The 26,797-nt window shown below is 35.9% G+C and overlaps 1 protein-coding gene across 9 annotated transcripts in view; it reads left to right on the plus strand.

The window, feature by feature from the left end:
* Nucleotides 1–26,797, plus strand: part of SPOPL (speckle type BTB/POZ protein like) — a 56,296-nt gene that overhangs the window by 13,453 nt on the left and 16,046 nt on the right. For 4 of the 9 annotated variants that reach the window (XM_055397283.2, XM_055397287.2, XM_055397285.2 and 1 more), the window contains 4 exons: nt 18,941–19,077; nt 19,259–19,380; nt 19,655–19,806; nt 21,970–22,097. In XM_055397283.2, the coding sequence (XP_055253258.1) occupies nt 19,000–19,077; nt 19,259–19,380; nt 19,655–19,806; nt 21,970–22,097 (480 nt within the window). In that variant the 5' untranslated portion in view covers nt 18,941–18,999. Of the gene's footprint in view, nt 1–15,358; nt 15,519–18,940; nt 19,078–19,258; nt 19,381–19,654; nt 19,807–21,969; nt 22,098–23,738; nt 23,836–26,797 lie in introns of those variants that run through there. The other 5 variants (XM_055397281.2, XM_088829158.1, XM_088829163.1 and 2 more) reach the window with 3 other exon arrangements.

Here is a 26,797-nt window from a genome sequence, read left to right on the forward strand (position 1 = left end):
AATATTTTGTTATTTGGTAAGACTTTCATTTTGCAATATTTTGTTATTTGGTAAGACTTTTTATTAGCGGTTCTACTTGATCTGCTTTAGCTAGGTATTTGCCTCTCTGACCTTATCTGTTTCTTCAGTGCCTGGCTGATTTAGGTTCTTAATGAATGTTTGCTAAGTAAATGCTTGATGAATGTGAAATTGTTCCAGTGACCTGGAATTCTAGAACAAAGAACATTGCTTAGACACTTTTTAAAAAGTGACTTGAAAACTAGTAAAAGTAAACTATGTTTTGTTTTTGGCCATGCCACTTGGTTTACAAAATTTTAGTTCTCCCACTAGGAATTGAACCCTGGCCATCAGCAGTGAAAGCACAAGAGTCTTAACCACTGGTTCACCAGGCAATTGCCATGTTTTTTACTGTAATTAAATGAGAAGAAGGAGAACTTTGAAGGAAAATAACTTATGATTTTTAAAAAATAATACTTTGTGGAGGCTAAACCTTTAATCAAATGTTTACTCATATTTTCCTAAAATAAAAGGATGAGAAGATTAGGAAAAGGGAGAGGGAAGGGAGAAAATATAGCTTTTATTATGGATGAATGTTTTCGGACTCAGATAAATCTGAACAATGCCTAGGGTTAATGTAGGTGGATCCAGAATTGACAACTAACTGTGCAGAAACCACTGTAAGTATTTTATAGACCTTTTCTCTTTACACTCATTATACTCTTTCTGAGTGAGAAATTATTCCCTTTCTGAGGATGAGAAAGGTAAGTGCTAGAATGAGAAAGTAACTTGTTCAAGAGTTATGAAACCAAAAAAAGGTTTTTTTTTAAATTTGCATTATGTCATGTACAGATCTTTTCCTGTGTGTCCATTTTCATGAGTTTTGACAGGTATATTCACCTATGTAACAATAGCCCAATCAAGATATAGGATCATTTCCATTACTCCAGAAAATTCACTTGAAGATTATGCAATTTCTAAGAGACACTTTGGGCATCAGTTTATCTTTGTACAGCTACACCTCCACATTACTTGCGTTAAAAGGGAGGTGGAAGCTGTTAGAGATAAGCAGTGTTAAAGCAGCAACATTTATCAATGCTCATGTAATAGCTGATGAAGAGCCAAATGATAAAGGTTTAAAAAGCAAAAACAGAACCTCAAAAACATATTCAGGCAAATTTAACTGTTCTTCATAGTTCATGAAATTATTACTGTTTTGTAAACTAGTTCTATTTTTTAATTTTATATTAGTACTCATACACATTGAACCAATTTATTTAGTGCTTTCTGTGTACCAGGCACTATATTAGGTGTAGTCTATACAGTCCCATTCAATATAGCAGTCATTTGAGATATTACCATTTATTATTCCCAATTTATAAACAAGAAAATTGAGACCCAGAGAACTTACACAGCTGCAGGATTTGTACCCAAGTCTAAAATCAGAAACCAGATTCTTAACCCTGATGGTGTTCTGTGGATCATTCTATAATACTAAATGCTACCTGGTACTTTGATTTTTAGGAGGCAACAAATTATGTGCTGTCTAGTAAATATGTAATACTTTTCCAGTAGTTGACTTCAAATCTAGTCAGTATGTCTTTGCTTAGTATATGCCATGTTATAAAATAGGCAGTAGTTATGTAAAGTTGAAAATAGAATCATCTCAAGGAGTTCTCCATGTTTGATGAATTGAAAAACCATAGTATTTCCAATTAAGAATCCTGGATTCAATTTCGGAGTTACCTTTTAGTCTTTTGGGTTTTGTTTGTTGTTGTTTTTTAACTCTGTGACCTTAGATCATATTACTTCTGTTTTTCAGTTTCTCTGTAGAAGTAGCCACTTCATTTAGTTGTTTAAAGGATCAAATGAGATTATATATGTAAGAGTAAAATTCCAAACTGTGAAGTAAAATCTTATGGATTACTAATAACTACATTTGATTAATTCTGTATGCACGGCATTGGTTATGAAAGTGCTTGAGTAGTAGCTGAGGAATTATTCATTTTGCTGAAGAAAATGGTATGCGATTAAACTTTTTAGTTAGTAAATGTTTTACAGAAGTGGCAATTAAGGTGTACAGAATAAAACACTGTTGGTGCTTAAAGAAGAAATATGGTTAATTTATCTATTGTTTGTTCATTGAGATAGTTTCTCTCGAGTTTGAGAAAAAAGTGTTGTTATAATTTATAAATTAGAGCCCTGATAAAGGTTTTACCTGATGGGACTTGTGAGATGTAGTTCATATTATGTCTTCCTTCCTTGTTTCCACAGACCTTAGCTCAGTGTAGAGCACAAGTCAGTAATTGGGGAGGGGCTGAGAGAAATAGACTATAAAGGAACAAATGAATGAGTAAAAACAAAAAAAATAATAGGGTAGTGGTCTTGCAGCTTGCCATACTGAGTCGTCTCTGGACTGCTAGTTTTGCCCTTTTTTGGTTCACCACAGTTTATATATCACCATAATTTGAAATCTTACTTCATGAAGTTTATTGAACATAGTTATGAAGTGCCATGCTAAGCATTTAAATAAGGCTGATTTTCTAAAATCCCGTTACTGTCTTTATAAGATTTCTGGAAATAGCTCCTTTTAAAAAGTGAAATTATGTGCTTCATATATTTTTAAGGGAATATGGCCGTTAATACAGATCTATCTAGGCTTATAATTTTCTTATTGTGCCTTATATCTAAGTTATTTACATAATAAGAAAACAAATGAGCTTGTAGCAACTAGCATGACATACAAATCTACTTGTTTTTAAATGATGATTTTTTTTTAATGGTTGCCAAAGAGCCACAGTGTCCTTAATATGTAATGCTACAGGAAAAGCAGTCAGGTTTTGAAGTGATTGGTAGTTTATTTTTTCTCTAAGAAGGTCATTGATTGCACTGTGAGGAGATCATGTAGTGATCCCAAGTACCTCTTAGTCTACAGTGTATGAGTCTTCCTGTATAAGCTTATGATAAAACTGGATCAGATTTAGTGATTCTTGCCCTGAATGCTTTGTTTAGCCAAAAGCTCAGTGCTGTGCAAGAGCGTGTGTGATCTGAAGCCAAAAAGGACTAGGGGTAGAATCCAGATCTCTCAACACAGACTCTAGGGCTTTTTTCCATTTTTCCTTTATTAAGATAAGCTATAGTGTGTCTGTGTCGAGAAATGGTAAATGATTTTTACTTTTAATCCTTTTTTTTTTAATATGTTAAATCAACAGAAATAGAGTGATTTTTGTGGGATTACAGTGTATGCACACAGGGGTTCCTCTCTGTTTTTTGGTTTTTTTTAAGGAGAACCTTGGTGTTGAATCATAAGCAGAGGTTTTTAATTGCTGCTTGTGTACAAACCTTCCCCAGCAAGTATTAATGACTTATAGGATTTATCAAATAGAGAAAGAGTTGGTCTTAAAATGTTTATTTTGTTTGTTCTAATTAAGTTTCCATATATGTATAATTAAAATTTCTTCCTTACTATTGGTGTTAGAGGATGTTCTAGATTTCAAAAGAGATGCCATAACCCTGGAATAAAACCCTGGGACAAAGAAGTTGAAAACTAGCCTAGTCTCTCAGGATAATACCTAGGTAGAATATTGAGTCTGCCTGTAGACTGAAGTCTGTGAAGACTGAGTCGTAAGTGGAAGACAGATGGATTGCTGCAGCAGTGGTGATGGGATGAATGTCTTATTGGTGTTAATGGCTTTCTGGTCTAATCCTCACACTAGAACTGTGGTCCTCAGTGTGAAATTCCTAGGTGAGCAGCATCAGCACCACCTGAGACTTTTTAGAAAAGTTTTTAGAAACTTTTTAGTAAACTCTGGGGCCTGACCCAGACCCACTAAATCATTAACCCTGGGATTGGGGCTCAATATTGTTCTTTAACAAGCCTTCCAGGTGATTCTTATGCACAATTAAATTTGCGAATCACTGCCGCAGAGAAATATAAAGCTGTGAGTCTACCATTTGTAATTGTATAAGAGGCTGGAAGTACTTATTTGGACCATATCAAGTTACAGATAGTCTGCTTTTGATTTACAGAAACTTCAAATTACCAAATTCTAAAGAAAAGTCACCTTTTATTTTGGGCAGAGAGTTCAGACTAAACAACTGCTTCACTTAGGCCTCTATTAATAGCCAAAATAGGAAAAAGCTAAAGGCCCAGGTAAAGTAGACTATGGAGAAGGCAATGGCAAGCCACTCCAGTACTCTTGCCTAGAAAATCCCATGGATGGAGGAGCCTGGTAGGCTGCAGTCCGTGGGGTCGCTAAGGGTCAGACACCACTGAGCGACTTTACTTTCACTTTTCACTTTCACACATTGGAGAAGGAAATGGCAACCCACTCCAGTGTTCTTGCCTGGAGAACCCCAGGGAAGGGGGAGCCTGGTGCGCTTCTGTCTGTGGGGTCACACAGAGTCGGACACGACTGAAGTGACTTAGCAGCAGCAGCAGCAGCAAAGTAGACTATGGGGCTTTCCTGGTAGTTCGGATGGTAAAGAATCTGCCTGCAATGCAGGAGACCTGGGGTTTGATCCTTGGGTCGAGAAGATCCCCTGGAGAAGGAAATGGCTGCCCACTCCAGTGTTCTTGCCTGGAAAACTGCACAGACAGAGCCTGGCAGGCTACAGTCCATGGGGTCACAAAAATCAGACATGACTGAGCAACTAACACAACAATAACAAATAGACTATACAGTGAAAGGAAGTGTCTGCTCAAGCCCTGTGGTGGGGAAGGCGGGGGGTGAGGCCCTGTGTACTCTCAGCATCATCAGCTGTAACTCCTCGATGCCAATACCCTCCTCCCGCTCTCCCCAGCTCTTTCCTCTTATATAGGAGTATATGTAATCAGGAGGAAAGAATGGTCTTTCCACCCTTAGCCAACTTTTATTTTTTTTCTCTCGAGGGCTCAGAATATTTCCATTGCTGTATCCTTTATCACCCCCCGTTCCAGTTCCCCAAAGACTTTTACCAATACCTGTGTCTAGGTGTGATGCCACTGAGTCTAATCACTCTCCTGAGAGTCACAGCTGTTTCTGTTTCAAAGAGAAGCCTTTCTCTCCATGTTATATACACTTCAGTGAACTTTAGTAAACTTGAAATAAACTGGTAAGTGACTATAGCTACAAGATGGCTATTCTCTTTTTGCATCTAGGGTTGACTTAGCTATTCCATTAATTCCTCAGACCATTTAATTAGTCCCTTCCTTCCTTTTAAAAAATAAACTCTAGGCCTTGCATTGGAGAAGTGAAGAGAAAAACCTTCACAGAGATCATAGTTTAGGTAAAAACAAAACTGTGCACATAAATCTCAGTCATAAAAGACAATAAATGAACGGGGGTGTGTGATGGAGGTGGTAGGTATATTTAATGTGAGCTATGTTGGAGAAGACTCTTGAGAGTCCCTTGGACTGCAAGGAACCATTCTAAAGGAGATCAAGTCCATTCTAAAGGAGATCAGTCCTGGGTGTTCATTGGAAGGACTGATGCTAAAGCTGAAACTCCAATACTTTGGCTACCTCATGCGAAGAGTTGACTCACTGGAAAAGACTCTGATGCTGGGAGGGATTGGCGGCAGGAGGAGAAGGGGCGACAGAGAATGAGATGGCTGGATGGCATCACCGACTCGATGGACATGAGTTTGAGTGAACTCTGGGAGTTAGTGATGGACAGGGAGACCTGGCGTGCTGTGATTCATGGGGTTGCAAAGAGTCAGACACGACTGAGCGACTGGACTGACTGACTATGGCAAAATGTGGTCCACTGGAGAACTGAATGGCAAACCACTTCAGTGTTCTTCCCTTGAGAACCCCATGAACAGTATGAAAAGGCAGAAAGTTAGGACACTGAAAGAGGAACTCCCCAGGTCAGTAAGTGCCCGATATGCTGCTGGAGATCAGTTGAGAAATAACTCCAGAAAGAATGAAGGGATGGAGCCAAAGCAAAAAGAACACCCAGTTGTGGATATGACTGGTAATGGAAGCAAGGTCCGATGCTGTAAGGAGCAGTATTGCATAGGAACCTGGAATGTTAGGTCCATGAACCAAGGCATATTGGAAATGGTCAAACAGGAGATGGCAAGAGTGAATGTTGACATTCTAGGAATAAAAGTGAACTAAAATGGACTGGAATGGGTGAATTTAACTCAGATGACCATTATACCTACTTCTGTGGGCAGGAATCCCTTAGAAGAAATGGAGTAGTCATCATAGTCAACAAAAGGGTCCACAATGCAGTACTTGGATGCAGTCTCAAAAATGACAGAATGATCTCTGTTTGTTTCCAAGGCAAACCATTCAATATCACGGTAATCCAAGTCTATGCCCTGACCAGCAACGCTGAAGAAACTGAACGGTTCTATGAAGACCTACAAGACCTTTTAGAGCAAAAAAGATGTCCTTTTCATTATAGGGGACTGGAATGCAAAAGTAGGAAGTCAAGAAACACCTGGAGTACCAGGCAAATTTGGCCTTGGAGTACAGAGTGAAGCAGGGCAAAGGCGAATAGAGTTCTGCCAAGAGAACGCACTGGTCGTAACAAACACCCTCTTCTAACAACCTGAGAGAAGACTCATCACATGGACATCACCAGATGGTCAACACTGAAATCAGATTGATAATATTCTTTGCAGCCAAAGATGGAAAAGCTCTCTACAGTCAGCAAAAAAAAGACCAGGAGCTGACTATGGCTCGGATCATGAACTCCTTATTGCCAAATTCAGACTGAAATTGAAGAAAGTGGAGAAAAGCAGTAGACCATTCAGGTATGACCTAAATCAAATCCCTTATGACTATACAGTGGAAGTGAGAAATAGATTTAAGGGACTAGATCTGATAGACAGAGTGCCTGATTAACTATGGATGGAGGTTCATCATCACTGTATCCTGTAAGAAAAAGAAATGCAAAAAAACAAAATGGCTGGCTGAGAAGGCCTGACAAATAGCTGTGAAAAGAAGAAAAGCCAGAAGCAAAGGAGAAAAGGAAAGATATACCCATCTAAATGCAGAGTTCCAAAGAATAGCAAGGAGGGATAAGAAAGCCTTCCTCAGCGATCAATGCAAAGAAATAGAGGAAAACAACAGAATGGGAAACACTAGAGATCTCTTCAAGAAAATTAGACCAAGGGAACATTTCATGCAAAGATGGGCTCAGTAAAGGACAGAAATGGTATGGACCTAACAGAAGCAGAAGATACTAAGAAGAGGTGGCAGGAATACTCAGAAGACCTGTACAAAAAAGATCTTCACAACCCAGATAATCATGATGGTGTGATCACTCACCTAGAGCCAGACATCCTGGAATATGAAATCAAGTGGGCCTTAGGAAGCATCAGTACGAACAAAGCAAGTGGAGGCGATGGAATTCCAGTTGAGCTATTTCAAATCCTGAAAGATGATGCTGTGAAAGTGCTGCACTCAATATGCCAGCAAATCTGGAAAACTAGGCCATGGCCACAGTACTGTAAAAGGTCAGTTTTCATTCCACTCCCAAAGAAAAGCAATGCCAAAGAATGCTCAAACTACTGCACAGTTGCACTCATCTCACATGCTAGTAAAGTAATGCTCAAAATTCTCCAGACTAGGCTTCAGCAATACATGAACCATAAAATTCCAGATGTTCGAGCAGGTTTTAGAAAAGGCAGAGGCACCAGAGATCAAATTGCCAACATCCGCTGGATCATGGAGAAAGCAAGAGAGTTCCAGAAAAACATCTATTTCTGCTTTATTGACTATGCCAAAGCCTTTGACTGTGTGGATCCCCACAAACTGGAAAATTCTTAAAGAGATGGGAATACCAGACTGCCTTACCTGCCTCCTGAGAAATCTGTATGCAGGTCAGGAAACAACAGTTAGAACTGGACATGGAACAGCAGACTGGTTCCAAATAGGAAAAGGAATACGTCAAGGTTGTATATTGTCAGCCTGCTTATTCAACTTATATGCAGAGTACATCATGTGAAATGCCATGCTGGATGAAGCACAAGCTGCAATGAAGATTGCCAGGAGAAATATCAATAACCTCATGTATGCAGATGACACCACCCTTGGGTAGAAAGTGAAGAAGAACTAAAGAACCTGTTGATGCAAGTGAAAGAGGAGAGGCAAAAAGTTGGCTTAAAGCTCAACATTCAAAAAACTAAGATCATGGCATCCAGTCCCAGCACTTCATGGCAAATAGATGGGCAAACACTGGCAGACTTAATTTTTTGGGCTCCAGAATCACTACAGATGGTGACTGCATCCATGAAATTAAAAGACTATTGGAAGAAAAGTTATGACCAACGTAGACAGCATATTAAAAAACAGAAACATTACTTTGCCAACAAAGGTCCATCTAGTCAAAGCTATGGTTTTTCCAGTAGTCATATATGGATGTGAGAGTTGGACCATAAAGAAAGCTAAGCACTTAAGAATTGGTGCTTCTGAACTGTGGTGTTGGAGAAGACTCTTGAGAGTCCCTTGGACTGCAGGAAGATCCAGCCAGTCCATCCTAAAGGAAATCAGTCCTGAATATTCATCTGAAGGATTGATGTTGAAGCTGAAACTCCAAGTTTGGCCACCTGGTGTGAAGAGCTGACTCATTTGAAAAGACCCTGATGCTGGGAAAGATTGAAGGCAGGAGGAGAAGGGGATGACAGAGGATGAGATGGTTGGATGGCATCACCTACTCAATGAACATGAATTTGAGTAAACCCCGGGAGTTGGTGATGGACAGGGAGGCCTGGCGTGCTGCAGTCCATGGGGTCACAAAGAGTGGTACACGACTGAGCGACTGAACTGAACTGACTATGGCCAACCAATTTCAGTTTTCTAAATGGGCATATCATGTTAAATACCACCCCCCTCCAGCTTATAATACTTCTTAAAAGTAAATGTCATGATTATATTGAGGTTCATTTTACATTAAGAGTAAAAAGAATAGGAAGCTACGTTCCCACTCCCAGTTATACTTCCCACTGTAACCTGCTTTTAGTCTAGGCAGTGTTCCCTACCTCCTGCTCTTCAGTCTCTCAATTATTATTCATTGTTAATTTTACATCATCAAGGTGTTTGCATTTTTTTTTATAACTAATTTCTCTTACTTTATTTACAGGCAAGTTCTAAAACTTTTAAACCCAAATATTTATAATGTGATAATATAAATATTTACTATAGGACAAAGTTGAATGGCCTCACAGAATGAAATGAAATCCTGTGTACACTGGAAAATTTTCTAAATATCAAATTCTAGTGGATTCTCCTATTTTTTTTTTTTTTTCAGTTTCTTTCTCTTCTAAGACCTATTCAATTCTATTGTCTTTTCAGTCTCATGGTTTTTTTCTTTAGATTTCTTTTTTGTTTGGTTAGCGCTGTGGTCTTCAAAAGAAGCATCCACATAAAGAGATTTCACAAGATCATTTTAGGGGGTGTCAGAATATATTAATAATTAAATTATTTTATTTTATCTGATTATTTTTAATTCTATATGCTTTGTACTTAAATAAATTAGTATAATAATATGTTAATTTATAAATAGGCATGTGTGCTGAGAGCATATGGTTTTTTTTTTAACTCATCAAGTCATGTCATACAAAAGTGTTTGGAGTTCATTGAGTAATTTTCAAAATAGAATGGCAAACTTCAAGTATTTGCTGTCTGAAGATGTGCTTTATTCAGCTTGCAAATGAGGGCTACACTCCACTGCAGTGGCTTCTCTTGTCCCAGAGCAAATGGGCTCAGTGGTTGCAGTTTGCAGGCCCTAGAGCATAGGCTTAGTAGTTATGGCACACAGGCTTTTGCCACGCATCATGTGGAATCCTTTCACACCAGGGATCAAACCTAATTCCCCTGCTTTGACAGATGGATTCTTAACCACTGGACCACCAGGGAAGCCCTATTTCTGTTTTTATCCCCTTGAGGAGCACCTGTTGGGCTCCTGTTGGAATATTGGGTCTCTTTTATCTGATCTCCAGCTTCCTAACTTCTCTAATTTCCTATATTCTTTGCGTTTTTAGTTTGTTCAAAAGTAGTCTTTATCAAGAGTTGTTTCTGTCAACTGTAACATTTTATTATTTTGCCCATTGAATTTATTTTATCATTTACATTTTTAATAAACAAGAATTATTGTTTTCTGACCATTTTTTCAAAGACTCTTATTCTTGTTTTATTCAATTGTACCATTCTGTCTCCTAAATTGTCTGCATTTCTGCCATGGCTATTTTGATTTGTTGTACATTTTTGGACTGTTTCCCAAATGTCTGTTGTGATTTTTCTCCTTTAGTTTCTCTGCTAATCTTTTCCTATCTAATTGATTTTTCTGCTAATTTGTCCCTATTTATCTACCTTGAACTTCTCAAAACTTCTGATATACCAATATCATCCTTATTTTCAAGTCCTGTTATGACTTCATTGTTTTGTAAACATTTGTTTTCATCTCATTGGAATGTTGGGAAATAAAAGAGACAGGTAAGTGTGCTCACTTCACTGCCTTGAACTGTGCACTGTTTTCAGAGTTCCATTTTGGCTATAGTATGTGATCCAGATGTCTAGAAATTAGAAAGTTGATAAGAAGGCCATTTGTCTATCATATGAATTTGGAGGAGAGTTTGAATCACCTTTGCTTTGTCTTTTCATTTCTTTGGTTTTGTGTGTTTGTGTGTTTTCTGTTAGTAACATGCTGGAAAGGTTCTCTTTAAGAATTTAGTATAAGCTTAGGCTTGAATCCAGGCAGCCAGGCAGGCATTGCCAAATTTTAGCATTATAATCCTGGACAAATTACGTAAACCTTTTTGTACTCTACTTTACTCACCCGTAACATTGGCGGAAGCAGTGATTACCCTCCTCATAGAGTTATTTTAGGAGTCAAATTAGACAAATTCTTCAGCCTGGCATATATCAAGAGAAAGCCTTTACAAAATATTTATTCTTGATATTATTAGATTGCTTCTATTCAGGAAAAAGTTACACATTTTAGATAGCCCTTTCTACAAAGTTGGCTATGAAGTGGATTATTATAAAATAAATTTTCACAGTGATTGTCTGTAATACTGAAAATGCATTTGCAGAGAAAACTTCCTCTGATCCATGAGTTAACCCTCTTAGTAAGCACCTACTGGAATAATAGTAGGATCTTTACATGATTAGGCTCATAGGGAGCTAATAATTAAACACTCAACTAATTGTATCATTTTTCTGTGTGTATACTTCTATAAGTATATACTTCTATACTTCCTTGGAGAAGGAAATGGCAACCCACTCCAGTGTTCTTGCCTGGAGAATCCCAGGGACGGGGGAGCCTGGTGGACTTCCGTCTGTGGGGGTCACACAGAGTCGGACACGACTGAAGTGACTTAGCAGTAGCAGCATACTTCTGTAAAGGTATAATAAAAATGTATATTCTTCTGGTCTTCTTGACTGTGTTCATAACTCCACTTCCTTCCCCACTCCCAAACTCTTAAGTTGTCCAAAAACCCAGCTTCTTATTGTGACTTAAATGAATCCCCTTTAACATTGACTTACCTGTTTTGTAAACTACAAACCTTGATAGCATCCATAATTCCTCAAAACCTTATCATTTATACATCTGCTCTTCTGACTTCTTAAATCTTAAGTTAGTTTTGCCTGATTAAAGCTTACAATGGATTTATACAGCATGTTTGACTTTTTTGGCTTAACTTTAGAAGATTCATGAGATTCATTCAGGCTGCATGATGTAATAGATCATTCTCATTGCTGTATATTTCACTATATAAATGTACCACAGTTTATCCATTCTATTACTTATGAACATTTGGGTAGTTTTCAGCTTTTGGCAGTCACAAATGCTTTATTGCTTTGTCTGTATTTATATCTAGGGCCAATCTATAAACTGCCTTGTACACATATTTTGAAGAACATGTGAGTGTATGCTTTTAGCGGTGTACGTAGGAGTGGAATTGAAATTGATGGGTTTCAGGTATCTAGTTATTTAGCTTTAATAGATATTGCGGTTTTCCAGAGTAACCACCAAGTAAAAATAGGACTATTTATGATTTTTTCTTTCACATTGTATGTCAGTTTTAGAAAGCGATGTTCTTCAGGTGATTTTCTCATTTTATTTAAATTATCAACTAAGTTGGTAGTTAAGTTGGTGTAACATTTTCAGGATATCTTCATTATCTTTCAGAGCATTATTTTTAGTGTTATAAATTTGGTTCTGTCTCTTCTGATTGTTGGTCTAACTAAAGCTATCAATGTTATTATTTTTTTCTAAGAGCCAGCTTTCGGCTTTGTATTTTTTTTTCACTTGTACATTTTTTCCCAAGTCACTGGATCCTGTTCATACCTCTGTTATTCCTTCTACATTCTTTGGGTTTTTACTTACTTTTTTGTAGCTTTTTAGATAGAAGCTTGTCATTGATTTTCAGCCTGCCTTTTCTGATATGTGCACAAAAGGTATAAATTTCCTGATTATTACAGCTAAACATCTTAAAAAAGTTTGGACATTTCTTATCTTTAATATTCAGTTCAAACTGTTTTATAATTCTCATTGTGATTTCTTTCTTCACCCATAAATTTAGTAAGGTTTATTTAATTTTTGGAGATGTAGGTATTTTCTAGTTATCTTTGCCTTATTGATTTTTAACTTAATCCCACTGCAATAAAGGTTTATACTCTGAATGATTTCAGTGACCGGTATTTGCAAGACTTTCTTTATCCTGCAGTAATATGATCAGTTTCCTATGCTATTGAAAGTAAATTTCATTCTTTTGCTGTTGGGTATTATGTCTTGCTCCTTGCCTCTTGCCTTTTTCCATCCCTTCCACCCTTCATATATACGTATAAATATATGAACATATGAATACATATATATATGTTTACATGTGTATATATGTCATTAAGATTGTTCTTTCAGAAGCGAATTAAAGTCTCCCACTGTGATTATTTTTAAATCAATCATACTGCATACAGACAATTAAGAATTGTTTTCAGGATTGACCTTTTTTCACATTTTATTTTCCTCTTTATGTCTCCTAATGCTTCTTGCTTTAAAATCTCTTTTAGCTGATCCTAATATAGCTGTACCTGATGTAAGTTATACATTTTCTCATTCTTTTAAACCTAGATCTTCTTATACACTTATACAGGCACAACATTTATTGCATTTTGCTTTATTGTGTTTCACAGATAATGTGGGTTTTTTTTTTAATTTTGGTTTTGTTGTTTTTACAAATTGAGGGTTCATGGCAACCTGGTTTTGACAGATGATGGTTAGCATTTTTAGCAAGAAAATATTTTAAATTAATGTATGGACTTTTTTTTTAACAGAATACTACTGCACACTTAGTAAGCTACAGTGTAGTATAAACATAACTTAGATGCACTGGGAAAGAAAAAAGTTCCTGTCAGTCACTTGTGTTATTCACTTTATTGCAGTGGTCTAGAACCCTCAGTATCTATGAGGGATGCCTACATTGAAGTCTTCTCCAAACAGCAAATACAGTTGACTCCTGAACAAAATGGAGATCGGGGGACCAACCTCCTAAGCAATTGAAAATTCTCGTGTAACTTTATAGTCAGCCCTCCATATCTAATTCCTCCATATCTATGGTTCTGAATCTGAGGCAAAGCCTGGATTCTTACTATACATTATGGCTAGACTCAGCAAATATTCTTAGAAAAAAAGTATCTGTAGACTTGTCAGCATGGCTTCCGATTGTTCCCTCTTCTCTGGAATCTTGGGACCCTCTGTACTGATTGCTTGAACAGCTCTTGAATGCTTCTAAATAGATAGTTACTTTATTTTTATCCAGGTTTTTCTGCTACACAGCAAAACTTAGTTCTCTTGTCAGCTATTTCGTTATACTCAGAGGTAGAAGACCCCATGATAGCCTCTAAGTACTTTTTGTGTACATTAATTATCTTGCGTTATTACCAGTCTTAACCACCACTGCCTAAATTATCTTCAGCTGTCACCTGTGAAGTTTTCCTTGCTATGTGTCTGTTCTAGTAATCACATGGTGCTAAGTGTAAGTACTTTATATATTTATATATGTATATACAGACTTTCATGTTATCCACTCACCAACCATTGGGAAATTAGGTACTATAATATTTTAATAGGTAAAAGAAATAACCAGTATCTGTAAGATTACAGAATTCATAACAAAGCAGTGATTCACATCGGTCTTAGTATAGAACTCTTGCTATTAAAAGCTCTGCTATATAGTTTGTGTTCTTCTATAATTTGTTTGCCTCTTTAGAACCCAGCTCAGGGATCACATCCTCCTGTCCTGAAGGTGCTCCATTATTACTCTGTACCTTCTTCTATCATATTACCATATTGAAAGTACTCGCACATTAACCCATCTCTCCTACTGTATTTATAGTCTTCTCTAAAACAAGGACTGCTTGTTTTTCATCTTTGTAGTACTTCCAAGTTCAACAACTAATTCCATTAGTCTGGAAGCTTAATAGCTAACACACTTAGGAATACTACACAGTTGTTGAGAATGACTCTGAGAGTTTTTAAAAATAATCTAAATAAACTAAAGTACTTTATTCTCTAATAGTGGCTAATTTAGTCTCCATAGTTATAGAAGAGACTAATTTCATGTGACATGCTTTTTGATGAGTGCTCTAATGTGCTGGTGTGGAACTGAATCCTTAATATCTTGAGGTATGCCTATGTATGCTCGTTAAAGTGAGGTCCTTTTAAGGTATATTCTTACCTTTTCCCATAGTTGTTAACACTTGTCCCAAGATAAATTTCTAGGCTGACTGACCAAAAAAATTTCTCTTGATGCTAGCTATAAAATTATCCTAGAAAAGATTTGTCAGTAACGTTTATATGCTTCCCTGTAGTTTTCCTGGCTGTATGAATTGATAGTTTGAAAGAATCTTGGACTATACTGTAGTGACAAATGGTATGGGTTTTTTTTTTATACTTTACTGATTACAAATGAATTACAAATTATAAATTCAACTCCCCCCCCCGACCCCTCTTTTAGCTATTCTCCTGCAAATTGCTTCTTCATCTTTTCCTTAATTTTGTTGAGATAATTGTTAGTTGACAACCATCTACTTGGTTCTCGTGGACATCAAGTAACACATAGGCGTTTTTATACTTTTAAAATTAGTAGCTTATTATTAGCATCATTTCCTTTCCTTTTTGCCAGAAATTTTACCGTAAAAACATGAGAAGGGAGGTTATTAAAATGTTACATATATTCCCACAAGAAATGTATGAGAGTGCCTATCCTTAAACTCTTACTACCATTTTTTTTTTATTATTACGATAATGCTGGGTTAAAACATGGCTTCTTAATTTAGTTTTAATTTATACTATTATAATTATGAGTGAAGTTCTTTTTCTGTGAATTAATTTGTATTCTTTACTTTTTTCTTTCTAATTTTTAGGAAATCATTAAATATTAGGGAAATTACCCCCTTTGTGTGCTCTATGCATTGCAAATACTTTTGTTGGTTTGTTGATTTCAAGATTGGTCATGGTGACTTATTAGCTTGCTTCAGAATCACTGGCAAAAGTATTGACTAGGATCGGGCAATTTTCACATGGGTAAGTCAATAATCATTGCCCTTTTGGTACATTTATTAACTGTGAGTTTTCTTAGCAATATCCAGCTCATATTTCTGCTCCTGTTTCTACCTTCAGCCCAGTAGATGACAGTGGTAATTTTACTAGAATGGGGCTAGCCAGGAAAATCAGAGCTTTGCTGCTGAAGTGGACTTGATCAGGGGCCAGGACGGGGTGGGAAGACCATGGCTTTGTCAACTAAAAGTAGCAAACTTGGTTTGAAAGAAAGGGGACAGCCTGCAGCTTTGCAAGTTCAGTTCAGTTCAGTCCCTCAGTCGTGTCCGACTCTTTGCGACCCCATGAATCACAGCACGCCAGGCCTCCCTGTCCATCACCAACTTTCGGAGTTCACTTAAACCCACCTCCATCGAGTGGGTGATGCCATCCAGCCATCTCATTTTCTGTCGTCCCCTTCTCTTTCCTGCCCCCAATCCCTCCCAGCATCAGACTCTTTTCCAGTGAGTCAACTCGTCGCATGAGGTGGCCAAAGTATTGGAGTTTCAGCTTTCCCAGGCCAAAAAAGAAAGGATGAAAAATCAAACAGGTATCAGCAGCAACTACACGATATGGTAGAGGTAGATAGATACTTCAGTGAAGTCCTAGCAAGTTACTAAGAAGAAAACAGCCATGCATAGAAAAATAAATCATAATGCAGAGTTGCCGCAGTCCAGCTTTCAGCCAAGTATTATGAGATGTGCAAAGAAACGGGAAACCATGATACATATTCAGGGAAAAAAGCAGAAACCAGACATAAAACAACATGTTGTACAATTCTATTTACGTGGAATTTCTAGATAACATATAGGGAGCACATTAGTGGTTCCCTAAATTTGGGGGTGGGAATGACTTTTGGGGATACTGGAAGTACTCTAAAACTATATGAATGCGCAGCTATATAAACTCACTAAAAATCATTGATCTGTACATTTAAAATGAGTGAATTTTGTGATATGTAAATTATACTGCAATAAAACTGTTTAAATGTGGAAGGGGAACCAACACCTTTAAAACAACACTATTCTTATTAGTGATCTCAGCTCCCTGTTATGACTGTCAGTCTGCTGTTCTGTTTTCAAACGTAAATAACCAGTTGTAGTTTATAAAAGTAATTGAAGACAACAACTGGAGGTACTTCATTAAGAGAAGTACCTAGTTTTTATGTAGAAGTGAATAATTGTTAAAGTGAACAATACTCTTAAAATTGTGTATTCACTTTTCTTTGAGGCACTCTTTACTAACTCCAACCACTTATCTCCTCTCTTCTTGCTTCATTAAGGAACATCTTCACCTTCACTCTTCTTCACCTCTCCTTTAATGGTTGTTGTGACTTACAAGTGCTCCTCATAGAACATTCCCAGTGTTATCATCCTGATTTTCTTGTCTGGCTACTTTACTAGTTCCCTAGTTTATTACATTGTGCTGCAAGTACGTGATAACAATAGGAACTGTTCCATATGTGAGGAACCTACATAAATAACATTTGGGTCAGCATATTAGTATAGATGCCATTATTAAAAGGGGAAATAATTTAATCATAAAGGAATAAAAACCTGACATAGTGTAGAATCTTCCTGCTACAGCCCATTTCTCCTTCAGTTCAGTTCAGTCGCTCAATCGTTTCCAACTCTTTGCAACCTCATGAATCACAGCACGCCAGTCCTCCCTGTCCATCACCAACTCCCAGAGTTCACTCAAACTCATGTCTATCAAATTGGCAATGCCATCCAGCCATCTCATTCTCTGTCGTCCCCGTCTCCTCCTGCCCCCAATCCCTCCCAGCATCAGAGTCTTTTCCAGTGAGTCAACTCTTCGCATGAGGTGGCCATAGTATTGGAGTTTCAGCTTTAGCATCAGTCCTTCCAATGAACACCCAGGACTGATCTCCTTTAGAATGGACTGGTTGGATCTCTTTGCAGTCCAAGGGACTCTCAAGAGTCTTCTCCAGCACCACAGTTCAAAAGCATCAATTCTTCGGCCATCAGCTTTCTTCACAGTCCAACTCTCACATCCATACATGACCACTGGAAAAACCATAGCCTTGACTAGACGGACCTTTGTTGGCAAAGTAATGTCTCTGCTTTTTAATATACTATCTAGGTTGGTCATAACTTGGAAGGCTACTCCTTCCAAGGAGTAAGCGTCTTTTAATTTCATGGCTGCAGTCAGCATCCGCAGTGATTTTGTAGCCCCAAAAAATAAAGTCTGACCACTGTTTCCCTTGTTTCCCCATCTGTTTCCCATGAAGTGATGGGACCAGATGCCATGATCTTAGTTTTCTGAAAGTTGAGCTTCAATCCAACTTTTAACTCTCCTCTTTCACTTTCATCAAGAGGCTTTTTCGTTCCTCTTCACTTTCTCCTTAGAACTCTGTAATTAATCCTGTTTTCTATGTGTATTTAACAATGAGAAGAAGAATGGGGCCATCTTGATTCTTGTTCCTTTAATGGAACATGATACTTACTCAGAGCAAATATTTTCTTCTGCATTTTGAATGAAATCCTTCCCTTTTTCCCTTTAGTAGTTTCTTCTTATAGGACTCATATGGTTTTCTTTGCTCATTATTTATTCTTAAATGAAACAGAGTTCTCCAGACTTAAATCTTTGTACTAGAATGTAATCTTGAAACAATCCATACCCGTGAAAGTACAATAATTATGTATATCTTTTGGATTTTGCTTCTTTTATAGACTTTTCCAAATTGGAAAGCATCATCTAGTTACTAATGTCCTGGCCAGGTTATGATGTTGAATTGTGTGTCCAAATGGATATAGTTTGTTCAAGAACAGCTAACTGGGAAGAAATTTTATGATACAGTAGATATTATCTGGTAGGAAACACTGATGTAGACAGTCTTATCAGAGAACCTGTGTGTCTGAGATAGAGGTAGAGTTCTGTGAAATATAATTCTTCAGCATTGCCTGTTAGGTCACATTCTTTGTTTATATCTGATCAAAGCTTTGGGCTCTGACAGATGAGTAAGTGATATTTGTAGTTTCCAGGGCTGTTCTAACTTTCTAACCCTTTTGACTTTTACATATATGGCAATAGAAAGGTGAAGGAAAGTGAATCAGATATTCATTGCTGTCAGTAAGTTCCCATGTGGTTTTTATGTTTCAGTTCAGTTTATGTTTATGATCTTGCTATTACAGTATTTTTGATTTGTGATAATTTAAGTATACCTTTGTAAAATAGCTTCTGTAAGTATTAACTTTATTTAGATTCAAGTATTACATGGCATAAAGACTTATTTATTTATGAAAAAATTATTTTTCATTAATTGAAATCGTCACATTTCCTTATAATGTAATTTGAGAAAGTAATTGTTTTATGACTGTTTAAATACTTCTTCCCTCTTGATTCAGTTAAACTTAGTGATTATTAAATGAAACTTCTTTTCTTTGCAGTAAAGTACTCACCTGTGTGGGATATCTCATACATCTTAGAAGACTGCAATAAAGTGGCAATGTCTCGGGAACCCACCCCACCTCTCTCTGGAGATATGTCTATCGGTCCTATAGCAGAAAGCTGGTGTTATACACAGGTACATGCTATTTAAAAATGCCTTACTTTATGCTAGATATTGTATACTATTTTGAGAATATTATGAAGCACCTTAGCATTGTTATTAGAAGTGTTAGGAAATGAGTCATAGGATGTTCAACATGTGACAAGTCAAGAATGTAAAAGTCATCATTGTAAAAGTCCTTTTCTGAATGTTCCAGGTTAAAGTAGTTAAATTTTCCTACATGTGGACCATTAATAACTTCAGTTTTTGTCGAGAAGAAATGGGTGAAGTGTTAAAAAGTTCAACATTCTCTTCTAGCCCCAGTGACAAAATGAAATGGTAAGATTTTGGGGTTTTTCGGATATTTGTTTTTGATGTAATCATTAGCACTTTATAGTTTCATTGTTACTGTTTCTAAATGGATATTTATCAGACTTTATATTTGATTTATAATAAGTTCCTAGTAGTATAGAGAATTATAAAGAACTGTGAGAATATTAACAGGAGATCTGTTGTATTATTTAGATTGTTTAACAGATGATTTCAGTATTGTGTCTTTCTTGAATGTTTAAACTGTTATCTTCCTCCATGTGAGCCTGTTGTTTTATTTTAGGTGCCTGAGAGTAAATCCAAAGGGATTAGATGATGAAAGTAAAGACTACTTGTCCTTATATTTGCTTTTAGTCAGCTGTCCAAAAAGTGAAGTTCGTGCAAAATTCAAATTTTCCCTTCTGAATGCTAAAAGGGAAGAAACAAAAGCAATGGGTAAGTGATTTCCAAACTGACTGGAAGACGTCTTTATGTAACTGTGTACATGTACTGTGAGTTTTGCACCTTTACCTAAACAAACTTAGGATTTTTTTTCCTAAAATCTGCTTAACCAAAAACATTTCATTTTGGCTGATAATCTTAAATGCTAGGGTAAAATTACAGTTGTTTTACTAAGTCTTCATAAGACATGTAAAATTAGTTTTAAATCATATTAAAATTTAAATTTTTCATGTCCTAAAATGACATTCATTTTTCACTTATAAAAATAGCTGCTGTTAGGACAAGGTACCTGGTTCATTGCCTGGCATATATAATAGGTGTTCAGAAAGCATTTCTTTTTCTTCCTTGCCATTTTTGCCACATAATAAAATCCAAAGGTCAATGTAAAAGATGTTTCAATGCCCTGATATTTTGTCACTGTAACTTTTTTTGAGCAGTGGACTAAACAGTGACTGAAAGGAAATGGTTTTTCTTAGTCTTCAGTTCAGTCGCTCAGTCGTGTCCGACTCTTTGTGACCCCAGCACGCCAGGCCTCCCTGTCCATCACCAACTCCTGGAGTTCACTCAAACTCATGTCCATCCAGTCAGTGATGCCATCCAGCCATCTCATTCTCTGTCGTCCCCGTCTCCTCCCACCCCCAATCCTTCCTAGCATCAGACTCTAAATTCAGTTCAAGCCTCTGAATTATAGCCAGCTGAAAATGTAGCCTGACACTTCATAGTAAAAGATTATTGTAGAAAATGTACAGTGTGTATAGTAGGAAAATATATTGTGCATTAAATTTTAAGTGATTTCTAGAAGTGATTAACAAAATCAAGTAACATCATTACAAAAAACTCTCCAAAACACATTTTAAATAATACATCTTCTTGTTGAAGTAATGCATAGTTTCACATGTATTTTTTCATAATTCTGACATGTAAGATAAGATAATGTCTTAGTTCAGGCTGCTGTAACAAAGTAGCATAAGCCTGGGTGGCCTATAAGCAACAGACATTTATTTCTTACAAATCTAGAGGCTGAGAATCTAAGATCAGAGTTCTAGCATGGTCAGATTCTAGTGAAGACTCTACTTACAGACCTACCAACGTTGCATTGTGTCTTCACATGGTGGAAAGGACTAGGGAGCTTGTGGGGTCTCTTATAAGAGCACACTAGTCCCATTCACGAGGATCTCTACCCTCACAATCTCATCTAATCCCAGTCATTGGCCTCTTAATACCATCACACTATAGGTAGGGTTTCAACATAAAACTTTCAATGGTATACATTTAGTCCATGAAATGGAGTATGTCAATTAGATATATTACTAGTTTTCTACTTCAGCTTGTATAGAAATAGTGAATACTTTCTATAAAGGACCTTGTTTATTTCATAATATATAGTTATTAACCAGTATATAGAAGGACAGGGAGGCCTGGCGTGCTGTGATTCATGGGGTCGCAGAGAGTCGGACACGACTGAGCAACTAAACAACTGAACTGAGAAGGCATAAGAAACATTTACTTTAGATGTTTATTAAATATTTTACCGATCACACTAAAACCATCTTGTGGACCTTGATGAAAATTGTTTTTAGAGGTAATGGGATTATGTTTAAAGACCTAAGAAATGATAGAGGTCTTTTTTTTTTTTTTTTTAGCTTTTTTCTCCAGTTAATGGATTTTTCTCTAGTTCCATAAAACTTATATCAGTGGGATGATTGTCCCAGGAATGCTTGTACAATGCTCTGGTGATTTAGAGCATCCTTTTTTTAAAGGAAGAAGCAAGAAATCAATATTTCTAATCTGGTTCTGATATTAGATAATGAATACTATGCCTTTGCCAATGTGTTTTGATCCTACTTTATTATTAAAGGGCTTAGATTGTTTGAAAGATCTCTTACTTCTCCTTGAGATTTGATCTGCCTGTTCTTCTACTTAGATATCTAGGAATCTGGAAGTGAGCTCATTGATAATAGCCAGAACTTGTGGTAGTGCTGTGAAATGATCTGGTTCTGTCTAGTGTAACTCTTACTGACATTTTACTTATGAAAACACTTTTATGATGGATGTATTGGTCAAGTCCTATTTTTGCACATTCATTTAATTGTTATTATTAGCAGAATGTTTCTTGAATACTTGTTTTATTTAAACTTATATTGTGTTTTCCACCAGAAAGCCAAAGAGCATATCGATTTGTACAAGGGAAGGACTGGGGTTTTAAAAAATTCATTCGAAGAGATTTTTTGCTTGATGAAGCTAATGGTCTTTTACCAGATGACAAGCTTACATTATTTTGTGAGGTGGGTACATTTTTTTATTCAGGGAACTCAGTGTTTGGTTATATTTAGTAGTAAAGCAAAACTATGCACTAGAACAATATTGATTGCACTTTTTAACTAACTAACTGGTAATTAACTAACTAATTAACTGGTATGATTGGTAAGGTTTTATATAAATATTCTAACAGTAAAAGCTGACAGGTTCTTAGAAATCAGTATAGTAGCCAACCTGAAAAAAGTCCTATCGTTAGCTATAAATTGTTTATATAGTTATCACATACTTTCCTCGTACAAAGACTCTGGATGTGTATGACTTTATACGAAAATTTCTAAATATCTTCTTCATTCTGAATAATTCTAAGTGGTCAGCATTTTTTGTCATATTCAGATTGATGATATTAAATATAGTGGCTTATCAGTTTGAATCCATACTTGCATGGTAGTGAAAGTGCCTGAGAAAAGATTGGGAAGCTTTTTGTTCATTCACAAACAATGGCATCTCAAAATTTTTAAGCTACACCTTTGTTGACAAATGTATGATATAATCATATGCATGAAATGCCATCTTTTGAAAGTTGCTAGCATTGCCCCTTCCAATAATTTACACTTATGATTTGTCTTAATTTGAGGCTTGAACTAGCTTCTGTCATTGTTATTACATAGCTTTATCTATATGAATTGTTGAAATGATAGGGTAACCTCAACATTAAATATATTTCAGTAGGTTATTGTAGACAGATGAGTGTCTTAAAAGCACAATAACTTACTTAACTGCTACTGAATTAACTTGACGCTTCTTATAGAAAATGTGTAAAATTTCTTGGCAGGATTACAAACTAATTATATGTCATTATGCTGTGTCAGATGAATAATTGAAATATGGCCCCAGAGACTACATAGTGCAAATAGAATGCATCTTATTTTCACTTAGACAAGTTAAATGAAGTATAAGATGAATTTGTTATGAATACTATTATTTGGTTGATAATGCACATAGCACAAGTATCTTGAGCAGAGCTTATCATTAAATAATTTGATAAAAATATACACTAAAGCATTTGTTGCCAATAGAAAGATATTCTAAGTAGTATTCTAAATAATTATAGGGTGTGTTAAGCATTCTTAATGTAGAATATTTTCAGAATTTTTGTAGTTATCCTAAATTTCAACATATTCATTTATTTTAATCACATAATCATAGAATTTAAAGGACATTAAAGGCTATGGAATCCAATTAAGGGGAAAAAAATCTACCTACTGCAGCTAAAAGTCTTTTTGTGAATTTTAAGAACATGTTTCTGTTTTTAGAATTGAAATATTGTTTACTAAAGTATGCTTCCCTAAGTATATTTTATTGGAACCTAGACAACTAAAAAATTCAGAATGAAGGCTGAAACTAAGATTTATTTTGATACTTGAAGTATATTTTTTTATCCAAATGCTAAATTTTACATGCTAGTCACCTCCTAAAAATAGAACCCACCAGTGACATACATTTTAAGTTGATCACATTTCGTGTTAGGTACTATAACACATACCTTTACTGATACAGACATTTCATACCTTGGGCACTGTATTTAACATAGGTGGGCTTTGAACAAACTTTCCTCATGCCCTCCACCATTCCTTCCATACCTCTCATTGATGCCCTTCCTTCTACAGCATCTCCAGCACTGCTTGCAGAAGAGGAGGAAGCATTGCACTGCCCTACCTAAAGAACTGCCTCCTCCCCCTCCCCTGCAAGTGGTGCTGTAGACAGGTAAGGCAGTTTGGTGCTACCCTTTTGTGCAAGACATAAGTAATCTTGCAAGTCCTATGAATCAAGTAGCCAGAGCTAGAAATTTCTGTCAATGTAAGCATTTCTTTCTGCCTCTTCTTTTCCAAAGTGATGCAGAAAACATGAATTGAAGACTAAGTAGGAAAAATAGAAAATTGGTTAGATTAATTTATCTTTTGGAATCCAAAAAGTTTTAAATAGTCTCAATCTATAGACCCATGCTAGTCTGTGGTAAACAGAAGACACTATATACAGATAGATAATATAGGTAGTGAATTTTTCATAAAATTAATTCATTTAGAACTTTTTTCCTCCTATTTTTCTGTTACTAAGTTATCCTTTCTGTTTTAATATACTTTTGGTAATGGATGGGAGTTGTATTTTATTCCCTAAAAATGACAGAATGGAAAATTGACAACCATATTTCTATCACCCAGTTTCTAGAAAAGGATACCTATATTTGAAAGCCAGAAAGTCTAAGACCCACTATTCAGGAAAATGGTATGAAATTGGACTACTTGGAAGTTTCTCATTTTGGAGCCAGTGCGAGGGATGGTTCAATGGTAGATTAGAGCATCAAGATTTGTAGTACAATGCACCTTTGTAAATTCCTAGTTAGTCTTTACAATTTGTTTAGAGAATCGAGAGAGTTCTAAAAATAGGAACCAGTAGTCACCTTAATTCCACACTAGGGGATACCCAGATTTCTAGGGCAGTCATAGCTGATTAGAGCCTGCACATGTTCATCTTTAGTCTGAATTATATCGTCAGAGTTAAGCCAAAAGCAAATTTGAAAAAGAGCTGTCAAGTGGGTTTGAAGTATTACTTTGTAGCATCTGTCAGTTTTGAGTATTGTGCATTTGTCATTTTATTTTGGAAGAACAACCACTTCAGAAAAGAATCTCAGCCTTTCTTCTGAATTTTTTTTTACTCTTAAGTTCCATTCATAAGAATGTTCATTACCTATATTTGAATATGTACTAGAAAAAGCTAAAATTTTACCAATTTCTTGATTATAGGTATTAGAAAAAATAATCGTCACAACTCATTGCATAACAGTTTAAATTAGATCATTAATTTCTGCTCTGTAGTCCCTTGAATACTCTTCAGAGTATATGAAATGTTAATTCTGCCTTATTTAAAATTGTGGCTGCTATGATAATTATATGTAGATGTGTATGCCAATAATGTAAATTCTTCTGAATTATGATTATATATAGTCATATAACATCAGTATCTATGAAATATCTTTTTTTAATCTTTTTTTCTTCTGTCACCTGATTTTTGTGAAACTTTCACATTAAATATATTGTTTTGAGTTAGGATAATTAAACAATAAATAGAACTTAAAAATTCCTTCCTAAATTTAAATATGATCACATTCTTATGACTCCACTACATCCTACGTACTTTACACAAGTAATTGAACTATTCAATTAACTCTAGCTTTTGCTCACTAGAAGTTACAAGAGCAGTGCTGATATGAACAAGTAAATAGTGTCTTTCTGACCCTTGACTAAACCCTGAATAGTGATACCAGTATTTTTTATTTAAGTATCATTAAGTTCTAATGTATGATATAACAGCAATCAGGTAAGAATTACTGAAGATTTTCCGTTTTGTAATCTGTAAAATTTTAGAAACAATTTGAATAATTAAAAGTTAATAGAAGAATTTTTATTGGAGGACTTATTTATGTGCATAATCTTAGCTCCTGTATTTGAAAAATTTCTTACAAGATTGTTGCAATAAATCCCTTCAGAGCCATAACTGCATTAAAGTATTAATACTGCTGCTGCTGCTAAGTCACTTCAGTCGTGTCCGACTGTGTGCGACTCCATAGATGGCAGCCCACCAATCTCCGCCACCCCTGGGTTCTCCAGTCAAGAACACTGGAGTGGGTTGCCATTTCCTTCTCCAGTGCATGAAAGTGAAAAGTGAAAGTGAAATCGCTCAGTCCTGTCCGACTCTTAGCAACCACATGGACTGCAGCCTACCAGGCTCCTCCATCCATGGGATTTTCCAAGCAAGAGTTCAGGAGTGGGTTGCCATTGCCTTCTCCGACTGTATAGTGTGAAGAACGCTAAAAAAGGGAATCTGGGAATGTAAGTCTAGTCTTCTCTGATACTGACTAGCAGTCGATTTAGGACACTTCAGTTATCTTCTCTGGATCTCACTTTTTCAAATTTTTTAATAAAATAAGGTGATTGGATTAGATGATTTTTATGGTATGTGATTTCAAAAGATTAATAAAATCAGAAAAACAAATGTTAATGAGAATATCCTCAGAAAATAAAGCTTTTCTTTAGAAGTGTCTGTTCATTTGTATGAAATAGATGTTATTACATCTAGCTGAGTAAGGACTAATGAGACTTAACACTCTCAAGCATTTATATTGGACTATTAGTATACTTTCTTAGCATGTTAGTTATTTGGTCCATGTTATCCATTTCCAGTGTACAATTTCTACGTAGTTTATTTGTCCATATACATACCTACTTTTAATTAAAACCTTATGAAATACGGCTTTAGATTAACAGTCCTCTATTGCTACATAACAAACAGCCACAAAACTTAGCAGCTTAAAACATAAGTAACCAAAACAGCATTTTTTGTGAAAGATGATTCATTTACTCTGAAACATTTGCTTTACTAGTTGAGGGTAGTATTTTCTTCTACTTATTAAATATAATATGAAATTTCTAGTAATATTAATAGTATATTCCTTTTCTTAAAGTTTGTGCCCAACTTAGTGGTGTTTTAAGATTTCATTCAAAATATAGTCATCTTTAATGAGAAATAATTTAATCCATATTATGTTGGGCTCCATGTAAAAGCAATGTTTTAATCATACCAACTTTTATTTATTGATTATTTCATAGGTAAATTAAAGGTCTTCGAATCGAACTAAGTTATATTGTTCTTACTATTTTTTTAAATGAAA

The sequence above is a fragment of the Moschus berezovskii genome, chromosome 2 (assembly GCF_049115385.1).
Source record: "Moschus berezovskii isolate FMDL1 chromosome 2, NW_MosBer_1.0, whole genome shotgun sequence".
Taxonomy (NCBI): Eukaryota; Metazoa; Chordata; class Mammalia; order Artiodactyla; family Moschidae; genus Moschus; species Moschus berezovskii.